Below are 19,513 nucleotides of genomic sequence, written 5' to 3' on the forward strand. Positions count from 1 at the left end.
AGGGAAAACCCGAACAAGAAAGCCCCAAATGAGATAGGGGAACAAAGCATTCTTTAAAAACCTCAAGGGAAAACCCGAACAAGAAAGCCCCAAGTGAGATAGGGGAACAAAGCATTCTTTAAAAACCTCAAGGGAAAACCCGAACAAGAAAGCCCCAAATGAGATAGGGGAACAAAGCATTCTTTAAAAACCTCAAGGGAAAACCCGAACAAGAAAGCCCCAAGTGAGATAGGGGAACAAAGCATTCTTTAAAAACCTCAAGGGAAAACCCGAACAAGAAAGCCCCAAATGAGATAGGGGAACAAAGCATTCTTTAAAAACCTCAAGGGAAAACCCGAACAAGAAAGCCCCAAGTGAGATAGGGGAACAAAGCATTCTTTAAAAACCTCAAGGGAAAACCCGAACAAGAAAGCCCCAAATGAGATAATAACAGCTAGTGGTGGGCTTGGGCTATTACAACTCCAGTATTCTCCTGTGACGTGACCACATTACTTGTTTTGACGATTCAATCACTGAAAAAGGAAAAGGGAAGGTGTATCTCGTTGATATAGGCACCCAATTGGACGTAGAAGTTGAGTTTGTATATCATCATAGGACGAGTCATTTAATCACAAAACATGTCTCATTTTCATTAGATTGGCTCAATCATTGAAGCATAGAATCTTATTAATGAATCATGTGAAAGTTTATACTAATTATGCACTAAATGAATAGAATATTGCTCAATCCAAAGCCTTTGTAGTTTTTATTCATTTGACCTTATGAGACGAAAATGAGCCACCACTGAAAGGCCATGCCCCATATGTACCTTTCTAACTTGGCCCAAACCTACACATACATAGCAATCCCCTACTTTAATAATACAATATAATAATACAACATTCTCATATTTTTCTCTCTATTTATAATATCTTCCTTTTCAAAAAATAAAATAAATAATTATATTGTCTCATCTAATTTAGTAGTGTTTTTATTTATTTATTTTAAATTTAAGGTCCCGTTAATTTTTAGACTCTGACTCAATTATTGTTAGAACAAACACGCCCTCAAACAATGTATGCCTCCCTTTAATCGAGGCTCGACTCCTTTGGAGTCTTAATCATTTTTTACTGCTTCCCTCGGCACGACTAAGTTTAGGGCATGACTCTGATAACATAACCTCCCCTCGAACAATGTATGCCTCCCCTTAATCGAGGCTCGACTCCTTTGGAGTCTTAATCATTTTTTACTGCTTCCCTCGGCACGACTAAGTTTAGGGCATGACTTTGATACTATGTTAGACGACACAATGGTATGATATTGACCACTTTGAGCATAAGCTCTCATAGCTTTGCTTTGGTCTTCCCCAAAAGGTCTCGTGCCAATAGAGAGTGTATTCTTTGATTATAAACTCATGATCATTCCCTAAATTAACCGATATGAGACACTTTCATCCAACACATCTAACAACCATAAGTTCATATTAATTCAATTTCACTCGATTTAATTTTTAAAAAATTTATGAAGTTATCCAATCTAATCCGACTCATATTCCTAATGTAATCCTTGACATACAGGTTAAGTTAAGTTGGGTCGAGTTTATCCAATTGAGCTGTTTTAAAGCTCGGTTCCAAAAATAATGGGAATTTATTAAACTTTCTGTTTTGGTGTGAAAGTGTGAGTGTGAACGAAACCGCGTGTCCGTTGGCATTGCCATGTTCAAAAAAGTAATTTCACACCATAAATTCCATTTTCCGCAAGAAAATAATTGTCTTTATTTAATTTTTATTTTTAATTTTTTTTTGTTGAATAAGTCAATATAAATTATAAAAATAAATAAATAAATAAATAAGAAATAAATATGAATGGATTATGGCGGCAGATGAGGAAATAAAGCAAAATTAGGGTAAACAAATTGAGGAAACAGCTTCCATTGTTTCATCCATTTCAGAATCACAGGTTTTGATCATGTGAACACCTCACCCACCATTTTCCCATATTCTTATCTTTTTTTTTTTTTTTTTTTTTTTTTTTCTATTTCTTTTCCACCTCACCACAATTTAATTATTCCCAATTTGCCCTTTTTTCTATTCCCGACATTCGGAAAAAAAAAAATGTGTAATAGCTCGAGCTCACAGCTAATAGATATTGTCTACTCTGACCCGTTACGATTTTAAAACATGTCTGTTAGAAGAGGTTTGTTTCCACACCTTATAAAGGCTTTGACCCATTACATATCAATGTCAGTCTCACGATTTTAAAACGTGTTTGTTAGGGAGAGCTTTCCACGCCCTTATAAATAATTTAGTCTTTCACACGTTTATAAAGAATTCAGTATCATGGTTTTAAAACGCTAGGAGTAGGTTATCAGAGTAGGTTATCACACCTTATAAAAAATGTTTTGTTCCTCTGTTCAACCGATGTGGATCTCACAATCCACCCCCTTTGTAGACCCAATGTCCTCGCTCTGATACCATCTGTAACAGCTTAAGTTTACGACTAGCAGATATTTTACGCTTTGGCCTGTTACGTATCGTCGTCAGTCTTACAATTTTAAAACGTGCCTGTCAAGAAGAGGTTTCCACACCCTTATAAAGAATTCAGTCTTCCACATGTTTATAAAGAATTCAGTATCACGATTTTAAAACGCATCTACTAGGGGTAGGTTACCACACTTTATAAAAAATGTTTCGTTCCCCTGTCCAACCGATGTGGGATCTCACCATCCACCCCCTTTGCAGATCTAGTGTCGCTCTGATATCATCTGTAACAGCCTAAGTTCACAGCTAGCAGATATTGTTTGCTTTAGCCTGTTACGTATCGTCGTCAATCTCACGATTTTAAAACGTGTCTATCAAGGAGAGATTTCCACACTTTTATAAAGAATTCAGTCTTCCACACATTTATAAAGAATTCAGTATCACAGTTTTAAAACATGTCTGCTAGGGGTAGTTTACCATACCTTATAAAAAATGATTTGTTCTCCTCTTCAACCGATGTGGGATCTCACAATCCACCCCTTTTGCAAACCCAGCGTCCTCGCTAGCAAACCACATGATGTCTGACTGTGATACCATCTGTAACAACCTAAGTTCACCACTAGCAGATATTGTCCCCTTTGGCCGGTTACGCACCGTCATCAGTCTCACGATTTTAAAACGCATACACTAGGGAGAGGTTACCACACGTGTATAACGAATGTTTCGTTCTCTCTCCCACTGATATGAGATCCTACAAAATATTTTCTAAAACATGAGCGAGTAAATGAGTTGAAAACTAAACAACAACCAAAACTTGGATAGCATATAACTCAGGTAAAAAACTCGGACCCCGACCCCATTTATCTACGGAGGACAAATCTCACTCTAGTCTTTCCTTATTTTTGGTTTAAACTACGTCCTTATAAAGTCCAGCTCAGATGAACGATGACTTATGGGTATTCTTATTTATTAATATTTAAGATACTAAGAGGAATAGGAAATTATGGCGTTGAAAATTATTAATTTCTATTAATAAAAATAAATGAAAATAGTGTGGGACAGCTATGGGGTCCCCGGTTTAAGTTGACTTTGACCTTTTCGCGGTTTATCATACCGACAGTCTGGCCTTGTATTTCTCTTACGTCATCATAAAATTTTTATTATTTTTTATTTCTCTTCCAATTATTATATATTTCATTATTGTTTCATAATAATTTAAACTAATTGGAATTAAATGCGTTTTTTTAAAAATAATTAGTGTTTTTAAATTGGTGGTAAGTACAATTTTTGTATTGAGAAAAAAATAAATTATTTGTCTACGTCGGAAAAATATTATTTGATATCTTTTTCTCTCGTTATTTATGTTATAACATGTAATGGATGTGCTCGTTGATAGATTCGTTAATTTTCTTTAAAAAAAATTAAATTTAATAAAAAAATTATAAATATATATAAATAAGAGATACTGTCTTTATTAGGGTTTAGGGTTTATACTGAGACATGTAAATAGAGCGACAAGATTAGTAATATGATTTTTCGTTTTTTTTTTTTTTTTTGGAAAACTAACATTTTGGGATCCCGTTTAGATAGGGAATGGGGAGGTAGTAGGGAACATTTTTTTTTCCATTAAATAAACAAGGTCGGGGACGGAATTATATTCCCTGTCCTCTCTCTGATCTAAGTATATTTTCTATACACAGATAAGTATATATATATTAAAAAATAAATTAGTTAATTTTGAGACTCTAATTATAATATTTAAATTAAAAATGTTGTACATTTTTAAATGGTTAAATACATTGATCCCCGTGAATTATTTGAAGAATCTCTGCTATGATCTCTGCAAAAATAAATGGATTATTTCGTAGGGATGGAGACTAAAATAGGTGATAAGAAAGAGGGACAGGAAAGGTTTCCCGTCTATGCCCCGTGGACATGCAACGTCGACGCTTGTAGCAATTGTCTATGCTACATTCTAGTATCAATAATTCATGTCGACGCTATTTGGGTAGCATTCACAAAGGTATAAAATTGTCGACTATTTATTACAAACCCATTCGTAATTATTTTGATTAAATTATATATATAAACACTACTCGGGTTTTCGTTGTTATTAATAATTCAAAATTTGTTGGACCTAAAAGCATTGTTCATGAAAGTTTATTAAACCAAAATCAAAATTTTATATTTTTTTTATATAATATGTTTGTAGAAAGTCCACACAAAATAAAATAAAACTTTAAACATTAATAAACTTAAAAGTAAAATCTGAAAAGAAATCTTTATTTATAGTTATGGTCAGCTTCATAGACAGCAACTTTTGAAAATAATATTGACTCAAAGCACATAAAGGAAAATCAAACCAATATATTTATAATATCATCCAACCACTAAATTTATAAAATTTATGAACAATAAACTTAAAAATATATATAACAATAAAAATAAAATATAGACAAAATTGTCACGAGCATTAGTTATAATACACATTAAATTATAACAAACCGTCGAATTTGTAACCGAAATCCACGGATGGCAATATTGCCCTCTTTGAGCTTTCCCCTTAAAGTTTTAAAACGCGTCGTCTAAAGAAAGGTTTCCACACCCTTGTAATAAGGAATGGTTCATTTTCCTCTCCAACCAATGTAGTATCTTACAATCTTCCCCCATAGGGGTCCAGCGACGTTGACACACCGCCTGGAACTTGGCTCGAGGTTTCCACACTCTTGTAAAGAATGATTCATTCTCCTCTCCAACCAATGTAGAATCTCACAATCTACTCCCTTTGTGGCCAGCGTTTGCCAATGTCCTCGCTGGCACACTGCTTGAAAACCTGGCTCTGATACCATTTGTAAAAACTCAAGTTCACCGATAGTAGATATTGTCATTTTTTTATTTTCTCTTCTGGGTTTCTCCTCAAAGTTTTAAAACACGTCTTCTAGGGAGAGGTTTTCACACCCTTATAAGGAATGTTTCGTTCTCCTCTCCAACCAATGTGGGATCTCACATAACTTAATTTATGTATCTAAAACCTATGAACAAAATATCAAAACTAAACTGAAGTTTATGAGTTGACTATCACCATAAGAACAAATGAGCAAAAACTCTTAAATGAACGAGTTGAGTATCTTCATATTTCAACACAAATAATTTCAATTTCATATCCGAAAAACAAAAAAAACTCTGAAAATTCAAAGATCTCGTTCCTCACTCCATTGAACAAATTTTCAACCTTCAAAAAGCATCACACACAACATAGTAGACTTAGACTTGCAATCACAAAATGATAGTAATTACAATGTTATATGCTAAGCTTTTAATGCATTTTCAAAGTAAACTAAGAAAATTCAAAGTGTATTTCTTTGACTTCCATATGATATCAAAACTAAAACTGTTATTTTCCTTTCCTTCACATTATAATTTGGTACTTATAAATTATTTTTTAATAATCCGTGGAGCCTACCTAGACAAACACTTCACATAATATAGCTCACATTTAAACGTCTCATTTCGTTCTTTTTCTTGACTTGTACTATTATTATTATTATTTTTTTTTTTTTGTACAATATTGAATATGGTATTCATAGGACCCGATAATCTAACGAGCTTTAGTTACTTAATTCAAACCATAAACATTGAGTTTGTTAATTCTTGTTCAGTTAAAGTTGGGTTGAAATTTTGAAAAATCGAAAAATTTAGATCCGTTTGTGGGTTAACAATTTTTAACCCTAACATTACGAAGATTAAGAATTTGACATTTGTAACGGATGTTGGTTATGTATTGTGACTTGTGAATGTCTAATATTTGATCTTTATAATATTTTAGTTATTAATGTAACATATATTTATAGATAAATAATTTCTTTAAAAAAAAATAACTGGATAATCCAACTTAATCCAACTGAAAAATATATAATTGAGTTGTGACCAACGGCAACCACACAAAATTTTGGATTATTTCAAAAAAAAAAAAAAAAAAATTCTCCAGCTCAACTCAATCCAACTCAACTCATATATAGGTATGATCCGAGTGGTCTTGCTTGGCGCGAAGACTGTTGGTTTGGGGGTAGGGTAGGGTACTAAAGGTCCTCGGACTTCCAGGCGGTTTTTCTTTTGGGCAGTTCCCTGAACCGCTCCGTGGGGACTTTTTTTTAGCGCTTGCTTACTTTTTAAAGTCAGGATTAAAGATGGAGGAGCTTTCTCCGAGTAGGGATTGGCTATTAGACGAGGCCCAAGTTATCAAGGCTCAAAATGACAAGGACTTCTGATTGAGCAGGGTCAATACTATCTTAAACGGTCAAGAGAACGAGGGCGGATGGTTGACTTAAATGATGGGATAAGCTTATCATGAGTAGTATTGCATAAACTCCCTACCATTTTCCACAAACTTTGTTTTATTTATTTATTTATTTATGGTAAATGGAAAAAATATGGACGAAATAATGACGTATGCACTTAGAATTAGCATTCCCATTTGACCGGCGTTGACTGGCTATTGCCGGTCACCTCCAACTTGCATGATTCAGCTGATCTCACAACTTGATATTCCAACAATAATAAATAAATAAATAAATAAATAAATCTTAAATTCAAAATTTCATGATCTTATCTACAGCATTTATTAGGGGGTTAAAAGCTTATGGTATTGACCCATCATCAAATTAATTAATTATTATTATTTTTTAAAAATATATATATATATCTTTAACAAAACTCAATTTTTTATAAAAATAATTTTAAAAAATAAGAACACAAAATTTCAACGCATTGATTTAAGGAAAATAATCCTTAAATTACAAAACCCATCTGTTCTTATCTAGATTTACCATGTCTACGCTAAAATATTATCTATAATTCATAATTATTTTTCAATAATTTATTGCTCGGAGTTGTCCATCTTCTCTATAAATAACATTTTTCAACTCCAACCCTGTCGCCATTCTCTCTCATGCTATTGAATTTCTAGTTCATCTTGTTTTTGTTTGAGCTTGATCCAAAATGCCGGCTGTCGGAATCGCCGTCGGCGGCAGTAAAAAGGAGTATCCCGGCAACCTTACTCTGTATGTCACTGTAACATGTGTCGTTGCCGCCATGGGCGGTTTGATTTTCGGCTACGATATTGGGATTTCAGGTACGGATTCTTCAATTTTATTTGACGGATTATGAATTAGATGGGTTTTTTGTTGATTTTGTTTTGGTGGGTCGATCGGTGTAGGTGGGGTGACTTCCATGGACTCGTTCTTGAAGAAATTCTTCCCGTCGGTGTTCAGGAAGAAGCACGAGAACCAAACGACAAACCAGTACTGTCAGTACGACAGTGTAACGTTGACGTTGTTCACGTCGTCGCTTTACTTAGCGGCGCTGTTGTCGTCGTTGGTTGCGTCGACGGTGACGCGTAAATTTGGGAGGAAATTGTCTATGTTGTTCGGTGGTGTCCTGTTTTGCGCCGGTGCTATCATTAATGCCGCTGCTAAGAACGTTGAGATGCTTATTATTGGGCGTATTTTGCTTGGTTTTGGTATTGGATTTGCCAATCAGGTACCTTCCTCTGTTTTTTGCTCTGTTTTGACCCCACAGAGAGCGATGGCGAAACATTTGGACAAACACAACTGGGGTTGTTTTTTTTTCATTAATTTATGTTGTTTATATGTCATAATCATGAAATAAAAAATGGGTTTTGTTTCTTTTTTGAAATCAGTGGATATTTCTCATTGCTCTGTTTTGAATTGGTTGTTTTTTTGGGTTTTTTTTTACAGTCTGTGCCGCTTTATCTGTCGGAAATGGCTCCATACAAATACAGAGGAGCTCTGAATATTGGTTTTCAATTGTCGATTACAATTGGGATTTTGATAGCCAATGTGTTGAACTATTTCTTCGCGAAGATCAAAGGTGGTTGGGGATGGCGTTTGAGTTTGGGCGGCGCTGTGGTGCCTGCTCTTATAATCTCTGTTGGATCGTTGATTCTTCCCGACACTCCGAACTCCATGATCGAGCGAGGACGCAACGACGAGGCTCGACAGCAACTGAAAAGAATCCGTGGAGTTGATGACATTGATGAAGAGTTTAATGATCTTGTTGCAGCCAGTGATGAGTCGAAGAAAGTGCAGAATCCATGGACTAATCTTTTGAAGCGAAAATATAGACCTCATCTGAGTGTGGCTATCTTGATTCCCTTCTTTCAACAGCTCACTGGCATCAATGTCATTATGTTCTATGCTCCTGTTCTTTTCGACACGATCGGGTTTGGAAGCGATGCTGCTTTGATGTCGGCTGTGATCACCGGTTGCGTTAATGTTGCTGCTACCGTCGTGTCGATCTATGGCGTCGATAAATGGGGACGGAGGTTTCTTTTCCTTGAAGGTGGAGTTCAAATGTTTATCTGTCAGGTATGTAATTAGTTCAAATCAATCTTGATTTTGTTAGGAACCACGACTCTCCCTATATGATATTGTTCACTTTGGATATAAGCTCTCATAGTTTTGTTTTGGGCTTCCCCAGAACGTCTTAGATGTATTCCTTACTCCCTCCCAACAATCCTTCTCTTGATCAAAGTATACTATAGAGCCTCCCGTAAGACTTATAAAGCCCTCGACAATGTGAGACTCCCTCCCAACAATCCTCCCCTAAGGCCTATGGAGCCCTCAAACAGTCTCCCCCTTAACCGAGGCTCGACTCCTTCTCTAGAGTTCTCGAACAAAGTACACCTTTTGTTCCACACTTTAGGATTCTATTTAATACCATGTTAGAAACCACTAATCTCCACAATAGTATGATATTGTAGAGCTTTGCTTCAGGCTTCCCCAAAAGGTCTCATACGAATGGCATGATCATTCCCTAAATTAGCTAATATAGGACTCCCTCCCAACAATCCTCAAGAACATGAAGTTCAAAAGTTGATCGTGTCTGATTTTTTGCAGGGTGTCGTGGCGGCCGCGATCGGAGCAAAATTTGGAGTAAGTGGGAACCCGGATACGTTGCCCAAATGGTATGCCATAGTGGTGGTGTTGTTCATTTGCATATATGTTGCAGGGTTCGCATGGTCATGGGGGCCTCTAGGTTGGCTTGTGCCGAGTGAAATCTTTCCATTGGAGATTCGTTCAGCTGCTCAAAGTGTAAACGTTTCAGTCAACATGTTCTTCACGTTCGTAATTGCACAAGTGTTCTTGACAATGCTGTGCCATATGAAATTTGGGTTGTTCATATTCTTCGCCTTCTTTGTTGTGGTCATGTCCATCTTCGTAGCCTTGTTCTTGCCTGAGACAAAGGGCATTCCTATTGAAGAAATGAGCCAAGTTTGGAAGAAGCATTGGTACTGGAGAAGATTTGTTCTTGACACTGATTTCCCTGCTAAGAACAGAGGAGTTGAAATGGGAAAAGGAGGAGGAGGAGGATATGCTTAGAATGCTTATTATTTTAATGTAATCACTTTGTAAGTGTTACTTTTTACCATGAACTTCACATATCAATATCAATTTGTCATTTAGACTGTGTAATTATCTTTTATGAACAAATATGGTGTCATTTTGTGAGATCTCTTATAAAGGTCTAGACGCTTCAAACCGATACATAATGGGTTAAATCGAACACTATTGTTAGCGGTGGGCTTGGACAGTTACAAATGGTATCCAGACACTGAGCGGTGTGTTAGTGAGGACGCTGGCCTTTAAGGGGATAGATTATGAGATCCCACATTGATGGGAGAGGGAAACGAAAGATTCTTTATAAATGCTTAGACGCGTCTTAAAACCGATACGTAACGGCTTGAGGGGTAGGTTGTGAGATCCCACATTGATTGGAGAGGGAAACAAAACATTACTTACAAGGGCAGAGATTAGATTGTGAGATCTCACATTGGTTGGAGAGGAGAATGAAACATTCCTTATAGAAACGTAGATACATTTTAAAACTGATCCGTAACGGCTCCAGGAGGTGGCTTGTGAGATATCACATTAATTGGAGAAGGGAAGGGCAGAGAGTAGATTGAGACGTGTTTTAAAACTGATATGTAACCGCCTCAAGTGGATGAATTGTGAGATCCCACATTAGTGGAGAAGAGAACGAAACATTGTTTATAAGAGCCTAGACGCATTTTAAAAGCGACACATAACAGCCCTTTGGGTGGATTGTGAGATCTCTCATTAGTTGGAGAGGAGAACGAAACATTTCTTATAAGAGCGTAGACGCGTTTTAAAATCGATATGCAACCGACTAAAATGGACAAGTATCTGCTTTCGAATGGTGTCGAATGAATCGGTGGATTTTGTAAGATCGCATCATGAATAGCAGCCATTGATTTTCCTTTGTCAACGCACTCCCACGCCCAAAAAGAGGAGGGTAATGAGTAGTTGGTAGAACATAGGTCTTTAAACCAAGGCCATGGGCTTGCAATGGTGTGCGTATGGATGGGTGAAGAGCACCACCTACTTCCCCCATCATTTGAAAACAACTTTGCACATTGTTTTGAATATCTCAATTATGGGTACATTTTCTTTCTCTAATCGATTACATTTACACGAGTCATTTTTAATGAACAGTTAAATCGTACGTCATTTTTAAAGACTAAACTTTTTGCAAAACTATCAAATAGACATAATACTTACGAGTTAATTTTCACACCGTCGTTTTGTAACAGCTCAAACTCACTACTAATCGATATTGTTCTCTTTAGTTTTTCCTTTCAAAGCTTCTCCTCAAAGTTTTAAAATAAAGTACGTCCACTATGGACAAAATCTAACCCTACTCCAACCAGTGTCTTGCACTGTCCGAGGACTAAGTCTGATATCATTTGTAACAGCTCAAAAAAGACAATATCTATTAGCGGTGGACTTGAACTGTTAGACGTGAGACAACAAATACCCAACTTTATAAAAGAATATAAGTAGAGGGGAAGAATATGGAGTGTGAAATTAAGAAATTAGGTTAGGAGAAAAAAAAAGAGGGAAATGGGGATCACAGTATTGGTATGAAAGATTGTCACGACAATGAGAATGGCATGAATTGTGTCATTGAACGTATCCTACTTTTAAGATAAAGCGTTCATTTTGTCCCATTTTATTCGTTCGTTCATCCATTCATAATCCATTTTCATCTTTACCATAATTTTCATAGTTTTAATCATTATTTTTTTTTAATATAAGTCTATTACTGATAGATAATGATTACGTGCATTCTGTTTGAAATCCATCGATGATTATGTTTGGTTGCCGATATAGACGATGTTGTATTGAGAAAACTAATTTGAACGAGGTACGTCCGTGAAATTTTTGTCTCTCTTTCTGCATTGAAACAAAAAATGAAATCTTTATTGGATATATAAGTGATAAACTGATTTTACTTGTATCTTTTTTCGTTACCTTAAATTTACTTTTGAATTGGGCCGGTCGACGGGCCCAAATCAATCGGCCCATGAACGTGCTTGGGGTGGCCCAAATGGACAGGCCCATTATAAAGACAGCCCAGTTTCTATATTCATATTTCACGTTGACATTTGCTTGAATTTCATAATCCACCATTTTGAGTTTCTTCTAAAATTACTATAATTTGCATAAATATGTGGCAATCCTATCCTATAACAAAAATTGTTATAGCAAAATTACCATAATACCCTTGAATACCCTTGAATCTTGTACGACATAAAAAAATAGGTGAAAGGGACGCGCCCTATTGAAAATGTTTCTGAAATGCATGTGAGTGAAAATAAAATATGCTAGAAGTCCTCGTGTTGATTTGTGAGGATGTAAGGAAATGTCGAGGCTATCATGTGTCAAATTTCGATTCAAAATCTTGATCTGAATTCTAAACATGAGCGGTTACAAAATTTGAAGTCATTCCCAGAAGACATTCATTCTCGACGTATATGTAAATAAATTACATATTAATTTAATAGATTATTTAACTTTCACTTGTATTACAAAAAAAAAAAAAAAAAAACAAAAAAAAAAAAAGTCTTTGACCTATCAACATTTCTAAACTTGCTTACACTCCAAACGACATCGTTTCGAGAAGAAAACGACGGCGTTTAGTTAGGGCCCCAACAGCTCAAATACATAATCGTTCTGAGAGACTCCTCCGCCCGCTTAACCTTCTCCGCCTTAGCCGTCATTGCTGCACTCGAACCCACAGCACTGCAAAACCCCGCCGTCTGGTTCGAAGATCCAGAAGGGTCCCTCAGCCCCTTCGCCGCCGGTTCACGCTCCGCCCTCTGATCATTCATTCCGCCGGTCTCGCCGCCGTAAAAGAGCAGCGACAATGGTCTGTAGAAGAAAGTAGTAGAGTGGAGCTTGCTCAGCTGAAACGACCGGCGTCTTCGGTAATCGGTGTAGGATTCGTTTAAATGGGCCGACTTTCGATGAAAACTAGGGTAGCTGGTGGGGCCCATATTGCCACGTTTCGCTTTTTCCAAAACATTTGGATAAGGACAACTGAATCGCCACGTCATTTTCTTGGATGCCTAGTTGTCATCCACGACGATTAATTATTTTTTTAATTTGATATATTAATGTAAACTGACACTGTCCCGGTTAAGATATAAAAAAAATACGTTTAATTTATATGATAATAAGATATTTATCTGTATTATTTATGAAAGAATGTCGTTTTATAACAAAATAAAAGTTTTTTTTTTAAAGCAATGACAAATTTAATAATATTTATTATAATATAATATGGATTATCTTAATTGATTGGTTTGGTATAATTTACGCTAAATTAATAAAAATATTCATAAATTTTCAAAATTTTTAATAATACCTTTAAATTTTAAAATACTCGTTAGTTTTGTATGAAAATCGTTAGCATATTGTTTCAAAAATACCGTTGAACTTTTAATAGTATTTCAAAAGATATCAACCATATATATCATATTTAATATTTTATTATAAGGCAAATATCTTCTGTATATTGTTCTTTCCATTTATTACTATTTCCATATCCTTGTAATTTATTTGATTATGAATAAGAACTTTCACACACTATGTCAGGTGTGGTTGATTAAGCAAACATTCTCATGGTATCAGAACACTTTTGGTTTAACAACCCCGATCCCTTATTTTTTATGGCTTCTGAATCCTCTGCTCATCTTCTTTTCCACCACCCCTGCTGGCTTTGAAGCCACAGGGGCAGTCTCCATGACTACCACATGCGAAGCCGATTGATTACTCTTTGGCTCCACCCCTTTGACCTCCAAATCACCCTTTGCCATACTTTGCACATACAACTTCACCTTTTCCAACACAATTGATTTTCCCTCAACCAACATAGTCTCTTTTATTTTCTTCCCAATCTTCCCTTCATCTTTCACAAAAACTCTAACCTAAACCTATCAACCATATGCAGAGATTTACCTTTGGAATCTGGGCGCCGCACTGGCCTCTTCGCCAACCAAGTCGTCGCTGCCCTTCTAGCCAAAATTAGCTCATTCGCCCACTATGGCGACTCTTCCGGCTTCAACATTGTTTTTGTCCCTAGGTTTCCCCTTCTAATTCGTGGGTTGACATATTTTCATCAGAGCCAAGGCAGCATCGTCGGTAAGCGACAATCCCTCTTCATGGGTTAGACATATTCTCGCCGAAGCCAAGGCAGCATCACCGCTGAGCGACGATCCTTCTGCAGTTTTTGATGGTCAAGAAAGTGTTTCTCTACGCCTCCTCCGAACCAGGTTGTTGACATCTTCATGGAAAGTGTTTCTCGACCTCTCTTTGAATTTTTCAGATCTAAGCTTCACGTTCGTTCAAATTCGACGCTCAGCTTCCGGGGGGTGTTGATGATATTTAGTACTAAATTATAGTTTACCACATATAATATATATTTAATGTTACTTTTCAAATGCATGCATGTTTTTTAAATTGTAAGGATATTTTTAATTATTTTTTTTTTTTAAAGTAAAAGTGTTTTTGAATGGTATAGACTATTATTTCAACATCATACATTGAATGTTCTCTCTAAATTTATAAACTCTAGTAATTTAATGTATGTGACAAGTATAGTTTTGGAAGACATGAGACTTTAAATATTAATATTAAATATTAAAAAAAATTAGAAAATATAGAAAAAAAAAAAAAAGAATATTGAGACTATGGCCAACTCGGACTATCCAACCCTGGACCATAAAGGTCCGATTGAGTTGAATGTTTGGGATATTGAAAAATTAGGATTGGTTCGCGAGCTGACATTTTCTTGGTCGAGGGTCGGGGCAACTCGACCAACCTGAAAATAAGGTTACAACCCAATCTAACTGTACCCTACTTTTAAGATTATTATGAATATTAAAAATATTTGACGTTTGTAGTCGATGTTAACGATGCGTTATGACGTGTGAGTATTTGATATTTAAACTTTATGAGATTCTAGTTAGCAACCCGACAACCTAATCTAATCAAATTTGAAAATAGAGGTTGAGTTAGGTTGGATTGTAATTGTGTGGGACACCAACCCAACCAGTTTTAAATGAAAATAAATAAAACTTTTAAATAATTAGAAAATTAGCCTGTAATTATTTATTAAACAACAATTAATTTATAATTTACACCTCAGCTAATAAAGAGATGAGTGGTTGAGATTCAATTTTTATGTTTTAATATTAAAATTTAAAAAATAAGATAATTTTAAATAGCACTTTTAAACTCACACCACCCAACCCTTGGATCTCATATCTTATTTCAGCATTAAAATATGTAACCTTTACCAAAGTCAGCACTTTATTAATTATTAATATATTTTTTTATATTAAAATTTTAATTTTATATAATTTTTGGTAATGTAGGTTGCTTTTTTAGGTAATTCAATCACAAATATAATAATCCGAACACGTAGTTTTAAATACGGTTACTTAGGTGTATACATGGATTGGGTTGGGTTGAGTTAAGTCAATAAAATCTTTTGAACTGACTCGCGAGTAAAGCCTTTTAGACTAACACGAAATATTTTGGGTATGTTAGGTTGATGACTCGAGCAACCGAATAGAGTTCACAATCTTTGAGTTGGGTTCAGTTGTTGAATTATTCTTTTTTTAGTTACATGTACGTTAATAACTAAAATTTCATGAAAATCAAATACGAACCATTCATAAGTCACAATACATTATTAACATTGATTACAAACGTTAGATATTTTTAATATTCATGATAATCTTAAAAGTAGGATAAGGTAGGATTGAGTTAGGCTGTAAATTTATTTTTGGGTTGGTGGGGTTAACCCGGAAAACTAACCCAACCCAATGTTAATGGTTTGTGTTAGATAGTTTGAATTGGTCAAGATCTCGAGTCGTCATAGAATACGGCTTATTTAATTTATTAATTTTAGTTTTAAAATTTCAAATCTCTAGAAAAAACAATTATTAGAAACACATGCATAAAAATAATGATACAAAATATTATAATAAATGTCAATAATTATGTTATTTTTTTATTTATGATAATATTTTATAGAAAAAGAAAATTATCTTGAAATTAGTGAAGAAAGAAAATGGAAAAATGTTGATTGGTTGGAATAATAAATGTTTCTAAATTTCGGAAAACACCCAATTATTAATTGCATTGTAAGGAAATGACCAATTCGACATTGGGTATATTCCGTCCGAAATTAATAGGTGAGGGATAAAATTGTCAATTCCTAAATATATATATATAATAATATGTTTTAGTCAAACTAATTAATGGCTACAGTGGCAGAGTGCTGAAAAAAGTGTGGATTACGTGGCTTGTTTTTATTCGTTACAGCTGGAGTTCTTTATTTCCCAATAAAATGTGATCCACCAATTTATCTTGAGGACATAAGTCAAGGGCATTTACATTATTAATTATATCCTTAAAATTATTTGAATTAATTTTATAAAATTTGGAAAATATACTATTAACCCATCAATGAAAAAATTCAGATAACTGTAGTTGGTGTTGAACGGAATAAGTTAGAATGGTGTGGATGATCCGTACTCCCATGGACATCGGTGCACTTAGGTTGTCAAGCTTATGGGTAATTAGTACGTGTTATTGTGAGTTAATTAGCTCGACTTGTTTGTCCAAACTCGAACATTAAGCATCATGTTGAAATCATTGTAACTATTGGATGATGAAAGTCTCACATCGACTAATTTAGGGAATGATCATGGATTTATAATCAAGGAATACTCTCTCTATTGGTACGATGCCTTTTGGAGAAGTCTAGAACAAAGTCGCCAATCCCTAAAACGGACAATATAATGTCTCTATTTGGGTTACACTCCAATCCCTAAAACGGACTATGTAATGTACTTTATCTGCTGGGTTACACTCCAATCCTAAAACGGACTATGTAATGTACTTTATTTGCTGGGTTATGCTCCAATCCTTAAAACGGACTATGACTGTGTAAGGTACTTTATCTACTGGGTTACGCTCCAATCCCTAAAACGGACTATGTAATGTACTTTGTCTGCTGGGTTACGAGTGGAGTGTTCGTCTAACAATAACAGTCATGAAACATTTCTAAGAGAAGAACGGTTAGTACTTTTGGGTTGAAATGTACAAAGTATGTTTTATGAGTATTTTTACATTCAACTAATCACATTTGAGCTAGAGCATAGACACGATTCGGGTGATTCTGTCACGATCATACTTTTTCAACCATGTAGCGTCGTGATTTTGACACGCTCATGACCAATCTTAGACAAGGTTTGTCTTCACCAACCGAGCGTCGCTTGTGCAGAATTCAAGCTTGTTCGACCACACACGCCGCCTTCGCGTGTATGTTCAATCGTTTGCAACACAACCAACTTACTTCTACGCTCGACCTTACCTATACACGGCCCAATGTCTCCCAAACTTAAACATATGTAAAGTGCAGAAAATGAAAGTGATGAACACGTGCGAGAGAGAGAGAGTAAAAATCACAATCAGCAGCGCTGTAAAGGAGGACACGTCTCCATATTGAGTCACAAAGAGCTGCCACTAAACCCATCAATCTTAGCCTTCAATTCTAAGCCTTCCTTTGCTTATATATACAACTCTCTTCCATTAGGACTTAATGTCCTCTATTTCTCCCTCCTGGATTTGAAGAATCACCATGGGAAGAACACCTTGCTGCGATAGCACTGGGCTCAAGAAAGGGCCATGGACGCCTGAGGAAGATCACAAATTGGTTGATTACATACACAAAAATGGACATGGCAACTGGAGGAACCTTCCCAAGAATGCAGGTACCATACGCCTTTACTTGTGTGTGCACCATATTCTTCTTAAAAATCCAACCTTTTCTATATTTGGAAACTTTTAGGGCTCCAAAGATGTGGGAAGAGCTGTCGTTTGAGATGGACGAATTATCTAAGACCTGATATCAAACGAGGGAGATTTTCGTTCGAGGAGGAAGAAACCATCATTCAACTCCATAGTGTTTTAGGCAACAAGTAAGTCTAAATCTTACTTTTTCTACGACTCTCCATAATAGTATAATATTGTCTGTTTTGAGCATAAGCTCTCCCGGCTCTGCTTTTGAGGAATTTTCTCAAAAGGTTTTACAGCAATGGAGATGTATTCCTTATTTATAAACCCATGATCAACCCCTTAATTAGTCGATGTGGGACTTCTCCCCTCAAACAAAGTACACTGTAGAGCCTCTCCTGAAGCGTATAGAGCCCTGAAATAGTCTCCCCTTAATCGAGGCTTGACTCCTTCTCTAGAGCCCTCGAATAAATTACACTCTTTGTTCGACACTTGAGTCACTTTTGACTACACCTTCAAGGCTCACAAGTTCTTTGTTCGACATTTGAGGATTCTATTGACATGGCTAAGTTAAGGGCATGACTCTGATACTATGTTAGGAATAACGAATCTCCACAATAGTATGATATTGTCCACTTTGAGCATAACCTCTCGTGGGTTTACTTTTAGTTTCCCCGAAAGATCTCTGAAGATAGTATTATTTGCTTATAAACCCACCATGATGATCCTCTTAATTAGCTAATATAGAACTCCCTTCCACAACAGTTTCACTGAATATCATAACAATCATTCAGGTGGTCTGCAATTGCGACACGATTACCAGGAAGAACGGACAACGAAATAAAGAACTATTGGAACACCCACATAAGAAAAAGGCTTCTAAGAATGGGAATCGATCCAGTAACCCACAGCCCGCGTCTCGACCTTCTAGACTTGTCCGCCATTTTACGCTCGACTCTCTACAGCTCTTCACAAATGAAGGTTTCAAGCCTGCTAGGAGTACAACCATTAGTCAATCCGGAGCTTCTGAAATTGGCTGCCTCATTAATGTCTTGTGAACGTAAAAGTCCAAGCTTTTCGCCTCATAATTCTTCGCCAACCATTCAATTTCCTCATGAACAACAGATGGTGGAGCCAACTGGAACTGAATTCAATGATGAGTGGCTAAGTGGCCCGATTTTGCCGTCATGTTTGAACCTGGATGCTAATTTTGAGTTGCTGGGTTATGACTATCATGGCTTGGATCAGCAAGAGCTCGCACCGACCGAGGGCAAGAACAAGAACAAGAACAAGAACTTATGTTCGCCTTGTTCTTCAAGCCCGACACAGATGAATTCAAATTCAACGAACTTCACAAGTGTGGCGGAGGATGAAAAAGAAAGTTACTGCAGCCAGATTTTGAATTTTGAAATCCATGATATCTTTGATGAAGCTTTCATGTAATGAAAAATCAAATAAATCCGAAAAATTTAAACTTTCGAAAATTTGAACCATAGCGAAATAGTTACGAACTCGTCGTGAAAACAAAAGTAAAAACTACCATAATCGTCAAATGGGTTCAACAATTATGGCTTTATTGTTCGTTGACCCGTACGTTCAAAACCTCACGATACAATTTCTTTGACACTCCCAACAATCCTTCTCTCGAACAAAGTACATCATAGAGTCTCTCCTGAAGTTTATGGAATTCTCGAATAACATTTCTTTAATCGAAGCTCGATTTCTTTATTGGGGTCCTCGAACAAAGTACACATTTTGTTCCACACTTGTAATTTTTTACTACATCTTCGAGACTCACAACTTTTTTATTCGACATTTGAGAATTTTGTTGACATGGTTAAATTAAAAACATGACTTTGATAC

The 19,513-nt window shown here is 35.8% G+C and overlaps 2 protein-coding genes across 2 annotated transcripts; both read left to right on the forward strand.

Annotated features, from left to right (window-relative positions):
* Positions 1-7,378: 7,378 nt before the first annotated feature.
* On the forward strand, positions 7,379-9,952 carry LOC111802494 (sugar carrier protein C). Its single transcript, XM_023686885.2, has 4 exons — positions 7,379-7,590; positions 7,675-7,997; positions 8,216-8,845; positions 9,377-9,952. Exons 1-4 carry the CDS (start codon positions 7,458-7,460, stop codon positions 9,857-9,859), a joined length of 1,569 nt encoding a protein of 522 aa, XP_023542653.2. The 5' UTR covers positions 7,379-7,457; the 3' UTR covers positions 9,860-9,952.
* Positions 9,953-17,451: 7,499 nt separating this feature from the next.
* On the forward strand, positions 17,452-19,173 carry LOC111802549 (transcription factor MYB102-like). Its single transcript, XM_023686957.2, has 3 exons — positions 17,452-17,628; positions 17,706-17,835; positions 18,445-19,173. Exons 1-3 carry the CDS (start codon positions 17,496-17,498, stop codon positions 19,091-19,093), a joined length of 912 nt encoding a protein of 303 aa, XP_023542725.2. The 5' UTR covers positions 17,452-17,495; the 3' UTR covers positions 19,094-19,173.
* The last annotated feature ends 340 nt before the right edge of the window (positions 19,174-19,513 follow it).

Source organism: Cucurbita pepo, chromosome 9 (genome assembly GCF_057944985.1).
Source record: "Cucurbita pepo subsp. pepo isolate OVF chromosome 9, ASM5794498v1, whole genome shotgun sequence".
NCBI classification, from domain to species: Eukaryota; Viridiplantae; Streptophyta; class Magnoliopsida; order Cucurbitales; family Cucurbitaceae; genus Cucurbita; species Cucurbita pepo.

Bases quoted from the DNA above. Each gene is read 5' to 3' on its own strand.
- LOC111802549 (XM_023686957.2), top strand. From the start codon at position 17,496: ATGGGAAGAACACCTTGCTGCGATAGCACTGGGCTCAAGAAAGGGCCA. The intron at 17,629-17,705 runs GTACCATACGCC...GGAAACTTTTAG, and splicing joins GAACCTTCCCAAGAATGCAG to GGCTCCAAAGATGTGGGAAG. The intron at 17,836-18,444 runs GTAAGTCTAAAT...ACAATCATTCAG, and splicing joins CATAGTGTTTTAGGCAACAA to GTGGTCTGCAATTGCGACAC.
- LOC111802494 (XM_023686885.2), top strand. From the start codon at position 7,458: ATGCCGGCTGTCGGAATCGCCGTCGGCGGCAGTAAAAAGGAGTATCCC. The intron at 7,591-7,674 runs GTACGGATTCTT...CGATCGGTGTAG, and splicing joins CTACGATATTGGGATTTCAG to GTGGGGTGACTTCCATGGAC. The intron at 8,846-9,376 runs GTATGTAATTAG...GATTTTTTGCAG, and splicing joins TTCAAATGTTTATCTGTCAG to GGTGTCGTGGCGGCCGCGAT.